The sequence below is a fragment of the Eubalaena glacialis genome, chromosome X (assembly GCF_028564815.1).
Source record: "Eubalaena glacialis isolate mEubGla1 chromosome X, mEubGla1.1.hap2.+ XY, whole genome shotgun sequence".
NCBI lineage: Eukaryota > Metazoa > Chordata > Mammalia > Artiodactyla > Balaenidae > Eubalaena > Eubalaena glacialis.
This window is the reverse complement of record NC_083736.1, coordinates 138,109,846-138,127,588: the sequence shown is the minus strand read 5'-3', so window position 1 is coordinate 138,127,588 and position 17,743 is coordinate 138,109,846. Positions and strand designations below refer to the sequence as shown.

Genomic DNA, 17,743 nt, shown 5'->3' with positions numbered 1-17,743 from the left:
TTGTTATGGCAAAAGGAAAAAAGTTGGAAATGGAGAGATGCCAATGATTCTTTATTAATTGCAAAAAGCAAGTGTCAGAGTAATGGTCCAGTTCGATCAGATTTTTGTAAAATCAAACAGCAATAAATGTGTATATGTATATATATTTTCATAGAAATACACGTGGAAGAATATATAACAAACTGTTAATATCTTGGGGAGGTAGTGGGCAGATAATTACAGACTTTCCTTTGTTGTATATTTTTGTATTGTTTCGTTAGTTTTAATGAAGAGGTGTTACTTTTGCAATTTGAAAGATAGAGAAAATTTTTAATTAAGAAGAGGAATTAGAAAGGAAGGGAACGAGCTGTTTTCCCGGCCATTTCTGTGTGCGCTCCTCTTACAGACAGTGCGGTCCTGAGCGTCGCCTCTACGTGGAGGATTACAGTAACCCTGTAGTCAGTGATGAGTCAGAGTGCGTGGTGCTGATGCTGCTGCCATTTCATCACCTCTGCGAGCGCAGCATCCGTCCCTCCTCTCTCCCTGCGCCTGGGCCTACCTCGCCTCAGGCTCCCAGGCCAACGATGTGCTCGTGGCCGATCTAGATCAGGACCGAGCCGCGCTCTCTGAGGCCTTGGCCGGGCGCCCCCATCTCGCCGCCCACGGCCCGGGCCAAGGAGACCTGCCGAGCCCCGGCCATGGAGGCCATCTGGCTGTACCAGTTCCGGCTCATTGTCATCGGGGATTCCACGGTGGGCAAGTCCTGTCTGATCCGCCGCTTCACCGAGGGCCGCTTTGCCCAGGTTTCGGACCCCACGGTGGGGGTGGATTTTTTCTCCCGTCTGGTGGAGATCGAGCCAGGAAAACGCATCAAGCTCCAGATCTGGGATACCGCGGGTCAAGAGAGGTTCAGGTGGGAGCGCAGCCCGGGCCCGCGAGCAGTGGGAGGGTCTTCGGGGTTTGCACCGTCCCTGGGGAAAGAGGACTTCCTGGTCCTGGTCGCCGCCCTTAGGGAAGATACCGAGGGTCTGAGAGTTTCTGCTCAAGCCCGCCTTCAGGTAGCTGGGAGTTCAGTGCAGGGAAAGATGCACTCTGGCAGGGAAGGCCAGTCAATAATGCATACTGCTCGCACCACAACTGCACCAACCTGCCCCTTGGTGGCTAATAAACGAGCTGGAGTTGATCACTGTAATTCATCAATTTCAGTCCCTATACTACATTTCGAAAATGTTCCCAGGTCATCCTAATGTAACTGACAGATATAGATAGATGATGTAGAGATAGAGATAGAGATAGCTAGATATAGATATATAGATATAAACATAGATAATATATAGAAATATAGATATATATATGAAATAGACACTGATGATTGATGCCTTCTTGCAACCAGCAGACATTGAATGATCATCCACTATATGCCAGACACTGCACTGTTTCTGGGAAAACAGCCTGAGGAAACTCCTGCAAGGGGATGCCATGTAAACAAAACAGACATAGGCATTTCCCTCTTAGAATGTCTGTGCTAGCATACTGGGGGCAAAATGGACCAGCAATTACACAAAAGAGTGCCTTGTTCATATTTGTATGCCCACTGCCTACCAGAACGCTTAGCACATATTGAGTACTCAATGAACAGGTTTAATTTTCTCTTACAACCCTTTGGTGGCCCTTGTAGTATGTATCATTTGTAATTTACGTATGAACACAGATGAGGGAAGGCTAAGTGGAGAAGATGAGGCCTGATGAGTGTGATACCCAAGCAAAACAGGAAAAGCCCAGGGCAAGGAAGCAGCATGTATGAAGACAGAAGTGAGGGAGAGCAGTGTACACAGAAAACTTTGAGCTACAGTCATGCCGAGCAGGAACTAGATCAAGAGGGCTCAATAGCTCATGTTTAGGATCGGTTCTTCATTTAGCTATCGAACACTAATCAAGCGTAGAAGATGCTGCTTAGGTGGTTGAAGAGGGGTGGGGAGAAGAGAAAATTTCAAATATCCTTGTTCAGGTTCACTTTGAACTTGTGATTGCATTTCTCATATTATAATTGAAGAAAGGTATCTTTTATGCTTATTGGAATTTCTTTCTGTATGAACAGCCTTTTCCTATCCACTGATTATTATTTATTGGGTGATAGTGATTTCTAACAGCTCTTTATATATTAAGAACATTAATCCTTTTCTGTCATGGATATTGTAAACTATTTTCCCAGTTTTTCATTTGTCTTTTAACTTTAAGAAAATTTTTTGATGTATGGGAGGTTTTAATTTTTATGTAGCCTTGTGTTGTATTTATAAAGAAAGGGCTTTGCTACTTTCTAAATAGTCACAAACCATTAATGTAATCATGTATTTTAGAGTTTTGACTACAGCTTGCCTATTGATTTCTTGAACCAAGCTGTTCATGAATCACAATCTTTGTTCATGTTGAATTTTCTGGTACACCTACCATTCTCCATGAATCTTCAAACATAAGGGAATTAGAAATGCTTTCAGTCCTTACGGCCGATTTGCCTGGTTCTGGAGACAAACTCGATTTGTAAGGTTTGTTCTTACCATCATCTAGCTTGGACTTTAATTCCCCGGATATTGTTTATTCTGTTACCACTGGGCCATTTGCCCTAAGCCTTAAGCTATTGAGTCCCTCGTTGTTTATCTTCATCCAAGGAGACAGAAAAACTAAAAATAAACATAGATCAAAAAGCACAGTAGTCTAAAGCAAGTGATTGTACAAGCAAGTAGTTCTACAATGTCTAATATGCTCTGAGAAAAGTACCGTAATGCATATTGAAAATGAAGCTCCTCAAATCAAGAAGCGAAAATGCATGAGGTTTCTTCTGTTTAAGAAGTACAGAAAATGTATAATAGGTTTTAGAAACATTCTAAAGCATTCTACAATGCTTTAAATAAATCATATCATTTTAAGGGGAAGCTTTGGCTATTTGGGCAGTTTTTCCCAGCCTGTGGCTCCCAAGTCAGCCTCTTCGAAATGTGTCAGGAAGTGGGGCCAGCAGACACTTGGCTCAAGGCCTTTGCAGACAATCCCTCTTTTTCCTATTCCCACATGGCCTGGAAAATAAAAAAACAAAATTATGTTCCTCCTCACAGAAGAGATTGAGGACCCCTGTTAGATTAAAATAAAAATATAATAATAGACAAACGTGGTAATGATAAATGGGAAAAAATGGAGTATATTGTAATATACCTATATACTTATAAGCATTTTCTGTCAACTATCGTAAATTCATTCTTATTTTTTAGAAAATCCTTTTCCAACTACTATAATTTGTAATGAGTTCTCCAGGTCACAGAATACTTTAACATCCATTATTTCATTTGCCTCATGATAACCTGTTACTTAGGTATCCCACTGAACAGAAGAGGAAGTCTCATTCAGCTATTCAGATGTGGGCATGGAGAGTTAACTGTGGCTCTTGCCTAAATCGAGGGAAAATGCCTGTATGTCCATGAGCATTCGTTTCTAGAAGATTCCATCTCAAAGTTTTGCTCAATTGAGAACTCATATATCATTATTATTATGGAATGACATTTGTATTCCTTTGTTAAAAAAAGAAAACAATTTTCACCAAAGGACTATGTCACTAACCAGAGACAACAGAATACACTGAGTTCATTGAAGTGCAGGAGTTTGGGCATGGCCTTCATTCTTTACTTCTTTCTTGTGTTGTAGGTCCATCACTCGTGCCTACTACAGGAACTCAGTAGGTGGTCTGCTCTTATTTGACATTACCAACCGCAGGTCCTTCCAGAATGTCCATGAGTGGTTAGAAGAGACCAAAGTACACGTTCAGCCCTACCAAATTGTATTTGTTCTCGTGGGTCACAAGTGTGACCTGGATACACAGAGGCAAGTGACTCGCCACGAGGCAGAGAAACTGGCTGCTGCATACGGCATGAAGTACATTGAAACGTCAGCCCGAGATGCCATTAATGTGGAGAAAGCCTTCACAGACCTGACAAGAGACATATATGAGCTGGTTAAAAGGGGGGATATTACCATCCAGGAGGGCTGGGAAGGGGTGAAGAGTGGATTTGTACCAAACGTGGTTCACTCTTCAGAAGAGGTTGTCAAATCAGAGAGAAGGTGTTTGTGCTAGTCAGCCCTTTTATCTCCAAAACATGCTCTCCCACCTGAACTTAAAAGTGACCAAAATGAATAGAATCATCGTGCGACTGAAGAGAACTCAACCTCCATATTGGATTCCAAGTGAGCCTCCTCCCCAAGGGGCCCTTGGACAGGTGATGGGCGGGTGGGTGGGTGGGTGGGTGAGCCTGGGTGCTGGAACTGGCACTGTTTTGTGGCCCATGCTGGGCAGTGGCCGCTCTGTGTGCCCTTTGTGGACCGCATGTCAAGGAACTGAGGTCTGGGGAGCTAGGCCCCAGAAAAGTACACCCACAGTCAGGACAACTATTTCTTGGTATTTCAGCTCATTCATAGGTCACTATCATAAAGAAATACGTAAAGGGGAGAAAAGTATCACATTGGGAACAATTAGCCAACCTAAAAAAGAGTATGAGATCAGTTTAATCAGTGAGAATATCCTGCACTAAACATATGTGCTGGGTTTGGTTAAAGGTACCAATTAGCTTCTAAACAGCTCATGTGTAAAATGAGGGGTGTGGGCCAGCCTTTTGCTAAGACCCTTTCAAGGCCTGGTGTTCTAGTGAAAACGGTGTGAATGTGGAAAAGGGAGGCTCTTTACACACTGTTATTGTCACACTTGAAAAAATGTACAGCCTTGTGAAAGAATAACCAGCTGTGTGTAAGAAATTGTCCCACGCAAATTACCGTGTAAGTAGAAGAGAGAAACACTATAACTCCCATGCCCTCCTTCCCCTCTGACCAAGCCTGGGGTTTCACTGCACTGGCGACTGCAATCTGAAGGTAAACACCTGCTCAACAGGAGGTGCGGTAGGCCTTACAGACACATTACAGTTCATTGGCTTACCTATTTGATCATCGTAACAAGCCGTTAGGGTTTCTTCCCCAGTTTACGAAAAAATTAACTGAGGGGCAGAGGAGTCACTTGACCCCTGGTTCTTGTTTCACTGCATCATCCTGCTGTCAGATGAATAAACTGTTATTAATTTGTTTACTTTGGAAGCGATATGACTGTAAATAAATATTCTCTACATGTTAGGATATGTTTCCTTATTGATTACAACTCAGCTATAATCCTGAGGGAACCCGGGCATGAGTCAAAGGTAAAGCCCATTCAGGTATAATTGACAAGAGGATTTTACACAAGTGAATAACTGCACAGTGAAAACACGTTAGAACTGTTCGGGCTATAAATGTTCTTATCACTGAAACACAGTGGATATATTATTGAAAGGAACCAAATACAGCAATGGGGAGTGGGATGGGGATAAAATACTCACCTCACAATGACCTTGGCCACTTGTTTGCCTTATGCCTACCCTGGGTTCCTGTCTACCCTAGAAAGTCAGCTCTCAATTCTCAGGTGAACAGACAGCTAACTGCATCAGAAACTTGGAATGGTTGGCTTGAGGTTCCATTATCTTCTTGAAGAGACGTGATGCTTTAAATGATTTTTTTGAATTGTAGCCAGTTCAGCTAGGCAAAAGCCATACTTTTCACAGTAAGAAAATAATTCTGATTAGAGTCAGCTTTCTCATATCCATTGTGATAGGAAAGCCTGAGGATGGTAAATTGCTTTGAAATATGGTACTGAACTTCAGGATGGATGTAACCAAATCTGAAATTTGGGGGATTTACTTCAGCCGGAATAAAGAAGTCAAATCATGAAAATTATGGAAACAAACCACCTTGGACCTACGTGCAGCATCAACCCCAAGTGACCCAGTCATCATCTCTTCCTTCGTTTAGCATGACCTGGCTTGGGTGGAGTAATTAAGTTGCCAGCTTTGTGGTTGTAGAAGACAAACAAAAGATAGTAAATTGGGTTAACACAAAGTTTCATCAACTACTATACTTAATTATGTTTAGAAGATTCTGAAAGCAAGATTATCCAGTGGATAGATGAGAGTTGACTGGATTCTGTCAGTTCAAAAAAAGGATAGAAACAAAACTCTCTACCGTTTTCTTGACTTAAATACATCATATGTATACTTTTCCCATTCCTTGCATTTTTTAGGCAGGTTTAAAAATTCTCAGCATAGATCCAGCAGAAGTGGCTGAGCTTAATTGCTTAAACAAGTTCTAGAACTTTAAAACTCATTTTAGTAGAATTCAGTGCTGTTGTCACTGCAATAACTGGATTTTAGAAAATGTGTGAAAAAATCAGGTGTTAATACAATATTAAGGATAAAGCTTTAGAAGCTATTTTATTACATAGGTGAAGACAAGGTAAACTAACTTGTAACAAAGACCACAACTGCATGTTGGATTAGATTGTCTCATATTCCAGAATAAAATGTACTGTATAGTTTTCCTCACTTTGTTGTGCACTGTAATGAAACGTGAAAAAGATGTTTTCTTTAGCTGTATGTGAATGAAAATATGCTTGTATTTAGTAAAATGGTTGATTATGTGACTGTGAGATTCCAAGTGTGTGTTGTAGCTGTTTCCAGAGGAGTCTGTCACTACAGTGTAGCAACCACTACAAAGAACATCAGTTAGCTGTGACATATGCTATGCACAACAGTATCTTAAAGCCAGAAAGTTATATGATCATCATGTTGAAAGTCACAGAGACCTCACTAATGCCTGGAAATCCCATACCACTTTTGGAAACATCAGTTCTGTCAAGCCTAAATCTGAATCAATGCAATTTTTAGTCAAGGATCTTTTTATTTAAATTTTAACCATTTTTAAAATTAAATTTATTTATTTTTATTATTATTATTTTTTTAAATTTTTGGCTGCGTTGGGTCTTTGTTGCTGCGTGCAGGCTTTCTCTAGTTGCGGTGAGCGGGGGCTACTCTTCGTTGCGGTGCGTGGGCTTCTCACTGCGGTGGCTTCTCTTGTTGCGGAGCACGGGCTCTAGGCACATGGGCTTCAGTAGTTGTGGCTCACGGGCTCAGTAGTTGTGGCACATGGGCTCAGTAGTTGTGGCTCATGGCTCTAGAGCACAGGCTCAGTAGTTGTGGTGCATGGGCTTAGTTGCTCCGCGGCATGTGGGATCTTCCTGGACCAGGGCTCGAACCTGTGTCCCCTGCACTGGCAGGCAGATTCTTAACCACTGTGCCACCAGGGAAGCCCTTAACCATTTTTATTAAATAGCTCCTAAAATTTTTTTTGTTTTTTAATTGAAGTATAGTTAATTTACAATATATTCATTTCAGATGTACAAAATAGTGATTCAGTGTTTTTATAAATTATACTCCATTTAAAGTTATTCCAAAATATTGGCTATATTCCCTGTGCTGTACAATATATTCTTGTAGCTACTTTATTTTATACATAGTAGTTTGTACCTCTTAATCCTCTACCCCTATCTTGCCCCTCCCCATTCCCTGCCCTCACCGCTAACCACTGGTTTGTTCTCCATATCTGTGAGTCTGCTTCTGTTTTGTTATATTCAGCAGTTTATTGTATTTCTTAGATTCCATATATAGGTGATGTAATATTTGTCTTTCTCTGTCTGACTTACTTCACTTAGTATGATAATCTCTAGGTCCATCCATGTTCCTGCAAATGAAAATATTTCATTCTTTTTTTACGGCCGAGTAATATTCCATTATATATATATATACATATATATATACATTATGTATATACATATATATTCCATTATATATATATACACCACATTTTATACATATATATATATATATATACACACACACACCCCGTTATATATATATACACACACACACACACACCACATCTTCTTTATCCATTCATCTGTTGATGGACATTTAGGTTGCTTCCATGTTTGACTATTGTAAATAGTGCTGCTGTGAACATTGGGTGCATGTATATTTTTGAATTAGAGTTTTTGTTTTCTTCAGATAGAGGCCAGGTAGCTTATTGCAATTGTTGTCTTCCCTGGAAAGTCTTCTTTTCTCCAGGCTAAATTGCCTCAGTCTTTTCACGTCCTACTAAGGTGTGCTCTTTGCGTCAGGATCACTTGGAGCATACAAGCGTTGCCTGGGGTTTATAGTACATATTTTGGGGAGGGTAAAAAAAAAGGGGGAAGATGTTTGATTCTGAGTCTGGGCATAGGTACGCTGAGTTCTGTGCAGCTTTATCACTTTTATAATCATGAGTGAATGAGGGAGGGAGTGAGGGAGGGAGGGTGGGAAAAAAAGAGGGAGGGAAGGAAGGAAGGACCAACAATGCAACAGCGTTTAACATAGTTTATCACTCCTCAGGACTTGATTATCTTTTCTTCAGTTATGTTAAGTCCCTTGGTGACCTCATTCAGTTCCATGGCTGTAACTACCAATGAGTCCTGAATTTCTATCTCCAGCTCGTATCTTTCCCATGGACTCTGGACCTTTAGAAGCAACTGTGTAGTCAATATCTCCATTTGAGCGTCTATTAGGATCAGAAATGGAACGTGTCACACTGTCATTTGTTGCCTGAGTTACTGTGAGAGCTGATTTCACTGCTTCCACTCTTTGCCCCCACACTCTATTCTCCACACAGAAGACTAAAGAGTCAGACTCTATGCTGAGCTGTCAGGAGCAACTTCTGCAGCCTCATCTTCTCTAGGATCAGGAAGCTGCGTGCAGATTTGGGAAGCCGTTGGTTTCAGAACTTGATGGAGGTGAGGGAGAAATCCATGCAGACATCTCAAGATAGAGAATTCCAGATTGAGTGAAGGGCAAGTACAAAGGCCCTGAGGTGTGAATGTGCTGGGTGCGTTTGATGAACAGGAAAGAAAACTGTAGCTGGAGTAGAATGATCAAGGGGTCAGCAGTAAGAAACAAGGTTACACGGGTGATGGGATGGGGATGGACTTCACTTTTAAGGGTTCTTCTGAAGGCCATTGGAAGGACTTTGGGTTTTCAGCTGACTAAAATGGATAACCACTGGGGAATTACGAGTAGATGATTATTCCCTGGGGAACAACAAACTTTAGGGAAAGGGAACTTAGAAGGAGAGAATGGGAAACCTGGAGAGCACAGTTTCACAGGAAGGAGTAGACAATAGTATCACCATGCAGCAGTGGGTTCAGAAAGACAAGAACTAAAATATATCCATAGCATTTGAGGAAGTCATGCACGGCCTTTGCCGGCATAGTGCTGGTGGAATGATTTCTGCCTGCACCAAGCCTCTCAGGAAGTCAGTGTTCTTAGTTCTGTGGGAGGCCCAATTCTTTCCTCGTTCGCCATCCTCTCTTCTCCCTAGACAATCTTACCTACTCTCATGACTTCAGTTATTGTCTTTGCGTTGAAGACTCCCAAATGAAGGACTTCAGCCCACTGAGCATTGTACCAATACAACCAACTTGCCTACTAAACACATCCACAAATTCCTCAAACTTCACCTATCCAGTATGAGATCAACATTTATCAAAATGTGCTCCTTCAACCCCAGTCTTTCTTATCTCTATAAATGACACCACCATCTACCCCCTTGTTCAACACAGAAACTTAAGAGTTAATCTTAATTCCTCACTTCCCCTCACCTCCCATATCAAATTAATCATCAAGCCCTATCAGCTCTATCTTCAAAATATATCCAAGTCTGCCATTTTCTCCATCTCCATTGCTATCACGTTTGTCTAAACCACTATCAACTCTTTGCTGAACTACTTAATATCTTCCTAAGTGGTCTCCCTACTTCTGCTCTTATTCCCATGACACATTCTCAACATAACAGCCAGAATGATCTTTTCAAAATGCAAATCAGATCAAGTCATTCACCTGCTTAAAACCCACCAGTGGTTTCTTACCACATTTAGAACAAAATCCAAACAAACCTTACATTTCTTAACATGGCTACAAGGCCCTGCATGATCTGGCCTCTGCCTACTCTAATTATAAGGTCCATGAAAGTAAGAACCTTATTCATCTTGTTCACCAGTATTTCCACAACCTGTACCATAGATATAGGCTTGAATCATCAATAAATATTTGAATGAATGATTTTTTTCTTGCCCTACTTCAATCCAATGACCTTGACTGTTACTTCACTTCCATAAAATACACACATGGCCCCATCCTAAAGCATTACAAAATTTTATACAACCTCTGAAATTCCTCTCTGATTACAAGCTCTGGTTGTCCACTCTATCCCTTGAATCCTGTTTTAAACTTCTTTAGAACCTTCAGGCAATCAGTCACTGCCCATTGCCAGTCTATCAATCAAGGTGCCCCTTGACTTTGTTTCTCTCCCTCTGTCTCCTGGCTCTTCTGGTCAACTGCATTCAAGTCATCAGTTCCTAAAGAAAATGGTCCATAAAGTTTGATCTATTTCCTTCTAGATTTTTTCATTTTACTTTTCAAAAGGTTATTTAACAGAGTGGTTAAAAGTGTGGATTTTGGAGTAAGACAAACATGGGTTCAAATTCTGACTCTACAAGTCTCGGTTTTCACATATATTAAATGGGATAATAATACTATATAATCTATAAGGTTGTTGTGAGGATGAAATGAGATGATCTACATAAAATACTTAGCAAAAGCCCTGGCACTTGCTGAACGTCACGTAGTAAACATACTCAGTTTATGTATTATGTTTGCACCTAAATGAATCTTTTTCATAAATGGTATCATGCAACACATACTGTGCTGTTACCTTTTTCACATACAGTATATTTTCTGTGAATGCATGATGGCAGTAGCTATTTTTGCTCATATGATAATATCTCTACAGTCAATCAGTGCCTAGTACATTTTTTTTTTGGCTGTGCTGCGCGGCTTGTGGGATCTTAGTTCCCCGACCAGGGATTGAACCCGGGCACGTGGCAGTGAAAGCACGGAGTCCTAACCACTGGACCACCAGGGAATTCCCCATATTTGTTGAATGTGATCAGAAGGAATTAGTTGACATATTGAAGATGACGAAGCAGACATAGAAGAAAGCTGGGTCCTTCATGATGCCACTGAGCTACAGATTTAACTATCCTGAAGCCACTCTATATTAAGACATCTTATTACAAGAGACAGTAAATCCTCTTTTAGTTTATGCCATTTTTTTCCACTTGTAGCTGAAAGACTCCTAACTAATACAACAGAATTCTATTATACGTATGTACATACAATAAGTTACTTAATCAATTCTCTTTGGTGAACATTAGGTTACGTACAATGTTTTGCTATTATAAACCAATTCCTCAATACATACATATCTTTGTGCATCTGACCAATTATGTCCTCAAGTCAAAGGCATAAATGTGACCAATTTATGAATCAAATAATATACACATTTAAAACTTTGATATAATTAACCAGATTGCTCTCCAGAAAGGTTTAACTGAATGCCCATGAACAGTGTATAATAATGCCTATACTGAGTATTATTGTGAATCTTTTAACTCTTTGCAAATCTGAGAGGTGAATAATATATAAATATTTTTAAATTTGCATACCTTTGGTTATTGGTTTTCTGTTCCTTGCTGCTGAAAATAGTCCTAACTAATAAAAAAGGTGCTGGCTTTTATCTTATTAATTAGTAAGATCTTATATATGGAAAACAATTCTTTTTTTTAGAGGTTTTTATTTTTTTATATAAATTTATTTATTTATTTTTGGCTGCATTGGGTCTTTGCTGCTGTGCACGGGCTTTCTCTAGTTGTGGCGAGCGGGGGCTACTCTCCGTTGCGGTGCGCGGGCTTCTCATTGCAGTGGCTTCTCATTGCGGAGCACAGGCTCTAGGTGTGCGGGCTTCAGTAGTTGTGGCGCACGGGCTCAGTAGTTGTGGCACACGGGCTTAGTTGCTCTGCGGCATGTGGGATCTTCCCGGACCGGGGCTCAAACCCGTGTTCCCTGCATTGGCAGGTGGATTCTTAACCACTACACCACCAGGGACGTCCTGGAAAACAATTCTTTATCCATCACATATGTTACAATATTTTTTCATGTTTTTCTGACTTTTTACTTATGGTGTTTGGTAATACAGAAGTCTTTAATATTTAATAATAAATAATATTACTTATTATTACTAAATAATTTAATACTAAATAATATTTAGTATTTATTATTTAATAATTATTTAATATGTTGTCGCCAAGAAACTGGAAACAGCTGTCTCAGAGTTGGGGAACTGAGTGGCTGGGGGGCAGTTGTGATTTCTGTACCATGTACCTTGTTATTTTTCTTATACGGCCTGTTTTGTTAATGCTTTCTGGCAGTAATGGTAGATTTAGATAGACCTTCTCCACCCAAATACTAGAAAACCATTTTCCTATGATTTCCTATAATGGATTTAGGGTTCCTTTAGGAATTGACTTATGTATAGAATGTGGAGGTAGGGATAACAACTATTTTTCCCAAATGCCTAGTTTTTTAACCCATACTATCCACAGAATACTCCATTCTATATTTTACCCCTTTCAAACATTAAATTTGAATATCAAATATATATATATATGAGGGGGGTCTGTTTTTGGACTCCTGTATTATAGTTCATTAATCTGCCTATTCCTGTCCTAATACTACATTGTTTTAGTTATGATAATTCCATAATATGTATTTATGATCTCTTTTCCCTTCAAAATTTTCTTTGATATTCTCATGCAGTATATTAGAACTTAAGAATAAATGTGTCAGTTTCTTTATCTATTCATATGTTGAAAAAGCCAGACACAGAAAGAAAACAACTACATGATCTCACGTGTATGTGGAATCTGAAAGCCTCAAATACATAGAAGCAGGCACGGGGGGGACGGGGGAAATGGGGAGATGCTGGTAAAAGGGTACAAAGTTGTAGTTATGTAAGATGAATAGGTTCTGGACATCTACTGTACTGAACACTGGAAATTTGCTAAGAGACTAGGTTTCAGGTGCTCTCACCACACACACAAAGCAACAGTAACTATGTGAGGAGATGGATGTGTTAATTAGCTTGACTGTAGTAATCATTTCACTATGCATATGTATATCAAATCATCACGTTGTACACCTTAAATGTATACAATTTTATTTTAAAAATAAAATAAGTATAAATGTGTCATGACTCCCCTCAGGTAGGGTTAGGATTTTGATTGCATTAATTTACTGACACTGATAGAATATGTCATTCCATTAATTTAATCCTTAATTTAATTTAATATTTATATATCATAAATAGGTTTTTTTCTCATTACCTGTTCTAGTTGGTTATTTCTACTGTGTAGGAAATCTGTGGATTTGTGTATGCTTACATCTTGTAAACAGACACATTACTAAACTCTCATTACTTTAGTTTTTCAATTGATCTCTTCTGTTTTCTAGGTCGACATTATAGTCTACAAATAATGATAATTTTCTCTCTTCCTTTCTAATATTTACTATTATTATTATTATTTTGGTCTTCTTACACTGGCCAGAGCCTGGAGTAAAATGATGAATAACAACAGTGATGGTGGGCATCTTTGTTTTGCTCCTGCTAGAAGAATTTTAACTTTAAATGATCTTTATTAGGTTATAGAACTTTTCACTGCATTCCTATTTTACTAAGAGCTTTGAGAAGGCGTGTATGTTGAGTTTTTCAAATGTCTTTCTTGTACCCATTGAAATAATCAAATGGTTTTCTTCCCTTAGCCTATTAATATAATCAATTGTATTAGTAAATCTGTTAATGTTTAACAATATTGCTTAACATTCTTAGCATAAACTCTACTTGTTCATGGTGTAGTTTTTAAACACTGCTTGATTTAATTTACTAATATTTCATTAGCATCTTTGCATCTATATTCATGTTTGAGGTTGGTTCATAAGAGTATTTCCAAAAAAGTACTCCGCAGGGATTAAGAGGAATTGGGTTGGGGTGGGGGGAGGAACATACAGTCAAAATAAATTTGGAAAATTGTGGATTAAACAAAGCAAAATAGTATTCTGTAGGACTACACTATTACATATAGGGGCTCTCCTCAACCCATATGACAAAAAAATTCACTTTCTCAAGGATTTTAAAGAATTACTATTCAGTGAGAAACACATTGGAAAATGTTGATCTTTGGTGCTTTCTGTCAGGTGTGGCATCATGGTTATTCTGGCCTTATGAATTCATGAAATGGTTGGGAATCTGTCTTTTTATATACCTTAGAATAGTTTAATCCGTCAGCCTGGATTCCAGAGTGAAGTGGCCACAGGGATTGGGATTGACTAACGTAGCATCACACAGCCTGTCCAGATTAACACATGCATCCTTGTGGGTAAATGTTGGTAATTTATATTTTCCTTGAAAGTTATATTTTCTATCTGGATTTTCAAATGCACTGGCATACAGTTGTGCTTGGTATAATTTTAAAATATCTGTATTGGTGGTTAGAAACCTTTCATTTATAATGTTATATGTTTCTGTGTTTTATTATTCAGAGGAGTTATTAGAGGTTTGTCTATTTTTATCAGCATTTTCAAAGAACCAGTTCTGTTCTTGGTTTTATCAATTTGACCTTTTCTGCATTGTAATGTATTAATTTCTATGTTATCTACATAAATTTATACTTTTTGTTTTTTTCGGGTGAGTGGATACTTCTCTGGTTCTTGAATGTTATGTGACTCTGGGTCTTGTTTAAATTCTATGGCGAACATAGATATTTTTGTTTTAGCAGACAATTTATCTGGATGGGTTAAGGTCTCACATTCCAAACTGGTCTCTGTGGGCTGTTTTTCCAATGCCAGTTGTTCTCAAAACTTTTGCTGAGCCACTGAGATCTTTCCTGTGTTCGTGCAGCACTCAGTGGGCCGTCCAGAAACTGGGCAGTGGACTACCCTTTTGCTCAGTTTTTGAAGTCTTTGGTGTGTTGATTAGGGATACCTATGCAACTCACAGGTTCGCTTTCCTAAGCTCCTCCCTATGTGTCTCACTCCAGTACAATCCAGTTCCCTGGGCCTTCCCTTTTCTGTGCTCCAGTCAGAAATCGCAACCAAGCTGAGACAGTATTGAAAGTAGAAGGGCGAGCTAAAAACAGGGTGTTAACTGACTGCTCTACAATAGGTATAAACCAGGGCTGTCCCTAGTAAGCCATGGCATACATACTAGAGTTAAGTACTAATGGGAAAATAGCAAGGAAGAGAGATAAGGACACACTTTTACGTGTGTTTTGCGGGGGCTACTCATTTCAAACGTGTATATGGTGGCCACATGAAGCTTGTTTATGAAGTTGTATTTGAGTGGAGGGGTAAGCCATGTAGATACCTGTAGATTCCTGGGGAAGCACTTTTCAGGAAGAGAGAACAACAAGCGGAAAAGGCCTGAAGTAGGAACAAAATGAGTCCATTCCAGGAACAGGAAAGAGACAGGTGTGCTAGAGCATTGCCAGTGCAGAGGCAGTATTTTCCAGCACAAGGTTGAATGAAGTCCAGACGTCTAGGAGGCAGAAGCACCAGCACATGAGACTGAGAAGCAGCAGGCAGAGAGGGGAGGAAAACCAGGCAGCGATCATAGAAACCAAGGAGGGAATGTTCAGAGGCGAGAGTAACCTGTGTCAAATGCACCTGATAGAGAACAGGAGAGAAACAACGGAGATTGTGAGTACAGACAACACTTCTGAGACAACACTTCCTGCGAAGGGAAGAGAAATGAGGATGACAGCTTGGGGGAAGTCAGGCCAAGAGAGAATTTTGTTTAAGATGAGAAAGCTTCAGCGGGGAAGACCGAGGATGCAGGAGAGAGGGGAATTGGGGGAGGGGAAGTGGAGCAAGGACAGCTGTCCTGCTGTGGACCACAGTGCAATGCACGCACTCCCGACACTTCAACGTTGTGCAAAGCCGCACACCAACAGTCATGGGTTGAATCATGTCCCCCCAAAAAGATATGTTGAGGCTAACACTCAGTACCTGTGAATTTGACCTTATTTGGAGATAGAGTCGGCAGATGTAATTAGTTGAGGTCATCCTGGAATAGGATGGGCCCCTGATCCAATATGACTGGTGTCCTTATAAAAGGGGGACATTTAGACACAGACATGCACACAGGGAGAATGCCACGTGAAAACTGGAGGGATCGCGCCCCAGTGCCTTCAGAGGGGTGGCAGAGCGCCACAGGCTGGGGCTGCACTCAGGAAGGGGCCTCCCATACAAAAGCTTCTTTTGTCGTTTGGTTTTTCCTTAACTTTTGTTTTTGTTTTTTAGTGAGTGAAGCGACAGCAAAGGCTTATAAATATTGGCAGCTGGTGGGTAGATACGTGTGGGGGGCGGGGAGGCCACGCACCGATCCCCCCCACTATCAGCGTGAACGATGACCGCGCAGCACCGCCACCCTCGTAAGGCTTGCAGCCACAACTGTAAAGTGCTGGGAACCGGCAGAGTCAGACTGAACAAGACACTGGCTTAGCCAGGCCAGGACAGCAAAGCAGCAGGGGGCAAGAGCATTAGTGGTATGCACAAGGAAGAGAGCAAGACAGACCATGAAAGAAGTCAAGATGTTGCGGGCAGTGTAAACCTCAATGGCTTGAGGTTGCGATTAGGAAGGGGCTGCAGTGATTGGTAATGACAAGGTCCCAGGTGTGACTGTGGCTGAGGGATGGGGAGAAGGTCAAGACCACCAGAGGGGAGATGGTCAAGCAGGAGGAGCCGTATTACCTTAAGGGACAGATGGAGGCAACAAAAGTTAGTGTGCTGGACATTTATTTTTATTCTTTTGAGTTCATATTTTCATCTGAATCCTCTGTTCCTAAGTGTTCTCACTGCATTAAATTCTACAGGAAGCCCAAAAAATTGATTCTCCAAAACATCCCATTGCCGTCTCATTTGAAATGTTCAAAACATTTTTTAAAAGTATGTTACTCTGAAAACTTGTATTAATGGCAATTCCATAACCAGTGTTCAGTATACCCCACCGCTTCTAAGCTTCATATTAAATATTGGTATCTATTTGCCATTTTTCAGCCATCTGAATAATTTTGTCTTATGACATATGCAGACTCATACATGAAAAGTCTGAGCTGTACAAAGGCACTCTGACCATACTTCCCTTTCAAAAACCCTTCCAAGCTTTGTTCTTATTATCTGCTTTTAAAATGTCCCTTTCCTTGGTCTTTACTATGGGTGAACAGTTTTCCCTCCCGTTACTGGTTATCTGGATTTCTCCCAGAACCATGTTGGGCCCAATCTGCTTTCAGAAGTTTCTGGTATAACCAACTGCATACCTATGGGATAGGGGGAGGGTCAAGTACAGGGTATGATAGGGAGCCGGGAGGAAGGGTCCAGGCTTACTTCCCAACTTGCCCACCTCTGTATTGCCCAGGGCCAAATTCCCTTGGTCTTCCTGCCCTTCGTCTTCCAGGATCATCTTTGTCTCAGACCAATCCTTCTCTGGGATAAAACTTTTTTTCTCCAGCACCTTCTTTTTCATCTGACCTGCACAGACTCTATCCAGAAAGCCAAGGTCAGTCCTAGACCTTGGTCATCTCTCAGGCGGCTGCGGACCAATGGAGTAGACAAGCGCGACCACAGCCCACTTTTAACTGAACACTGCTGTCACAGTGTGACGCCAAGTCGATACTGAAAAGCTAACATTGTCACTTTGCGCTGGTATTGCAACCAACAGTGGTAGTAAAGTTGAAAATTAAATGTCTAGGGTCAGTTAAAATTTAACTCTTAAGCTGCCTCTGGACCACCTGACTGAGAATAAACTATTGCCCAATCCACTCTGAACAGGGACTTAGTAGCCAAAGATGTTAAGTATTGAGGAAAAGGAAGAGATTGTTATCCCCTGACCT

At 40.5% G+C, this 17,743-nt stretch overlaps 1 protein-coding gene across 1 annotated transcript; it reads left to right on the top strand.

Moving 5' to 3' along the window:
* The first annotated feature begins 568 nt into the window (after positions 1–568).
* On the top strand, positions 569–4,185 carry RAB39B (RAB39B, member RAS oncogene family). The gene is made up of 2 exons (XM_061178894.1): positions 569–892; positions 3,670–4,185. The coding sequence occupies exons 1-2, from the start codon at positions 678–680 to the stop codon at positions 4,094–4,096; spliced, it is 642 nt and encodes a 213-aa protein (XP_061034877.1). The 5' UTR covers positions 569–677; the 3' UTR covers positions 4,097–4,185.
* Positions 4,186–17,743: the final 13,558 nt, after the last annotated feature.

What these genes read in the sequence shown, in the direction of transcription:
- RAB39B (XM_061178894.1), top strand. Translation starts at nt 678, where the DNA reads ATGGAGGCCATCTGGCTGTACCAGTTCCGGCTCATTGTCATCGGGGAT. An exon ending in GCGGGTCAAGAGAGGTTCAG is followed by an intron (nt 893 to 3,669) that starts GTGGGAGCGCAG and finishes CTTGTGTTGTAG; the next exon opens with GTCCATCACTCGTGCCTACT.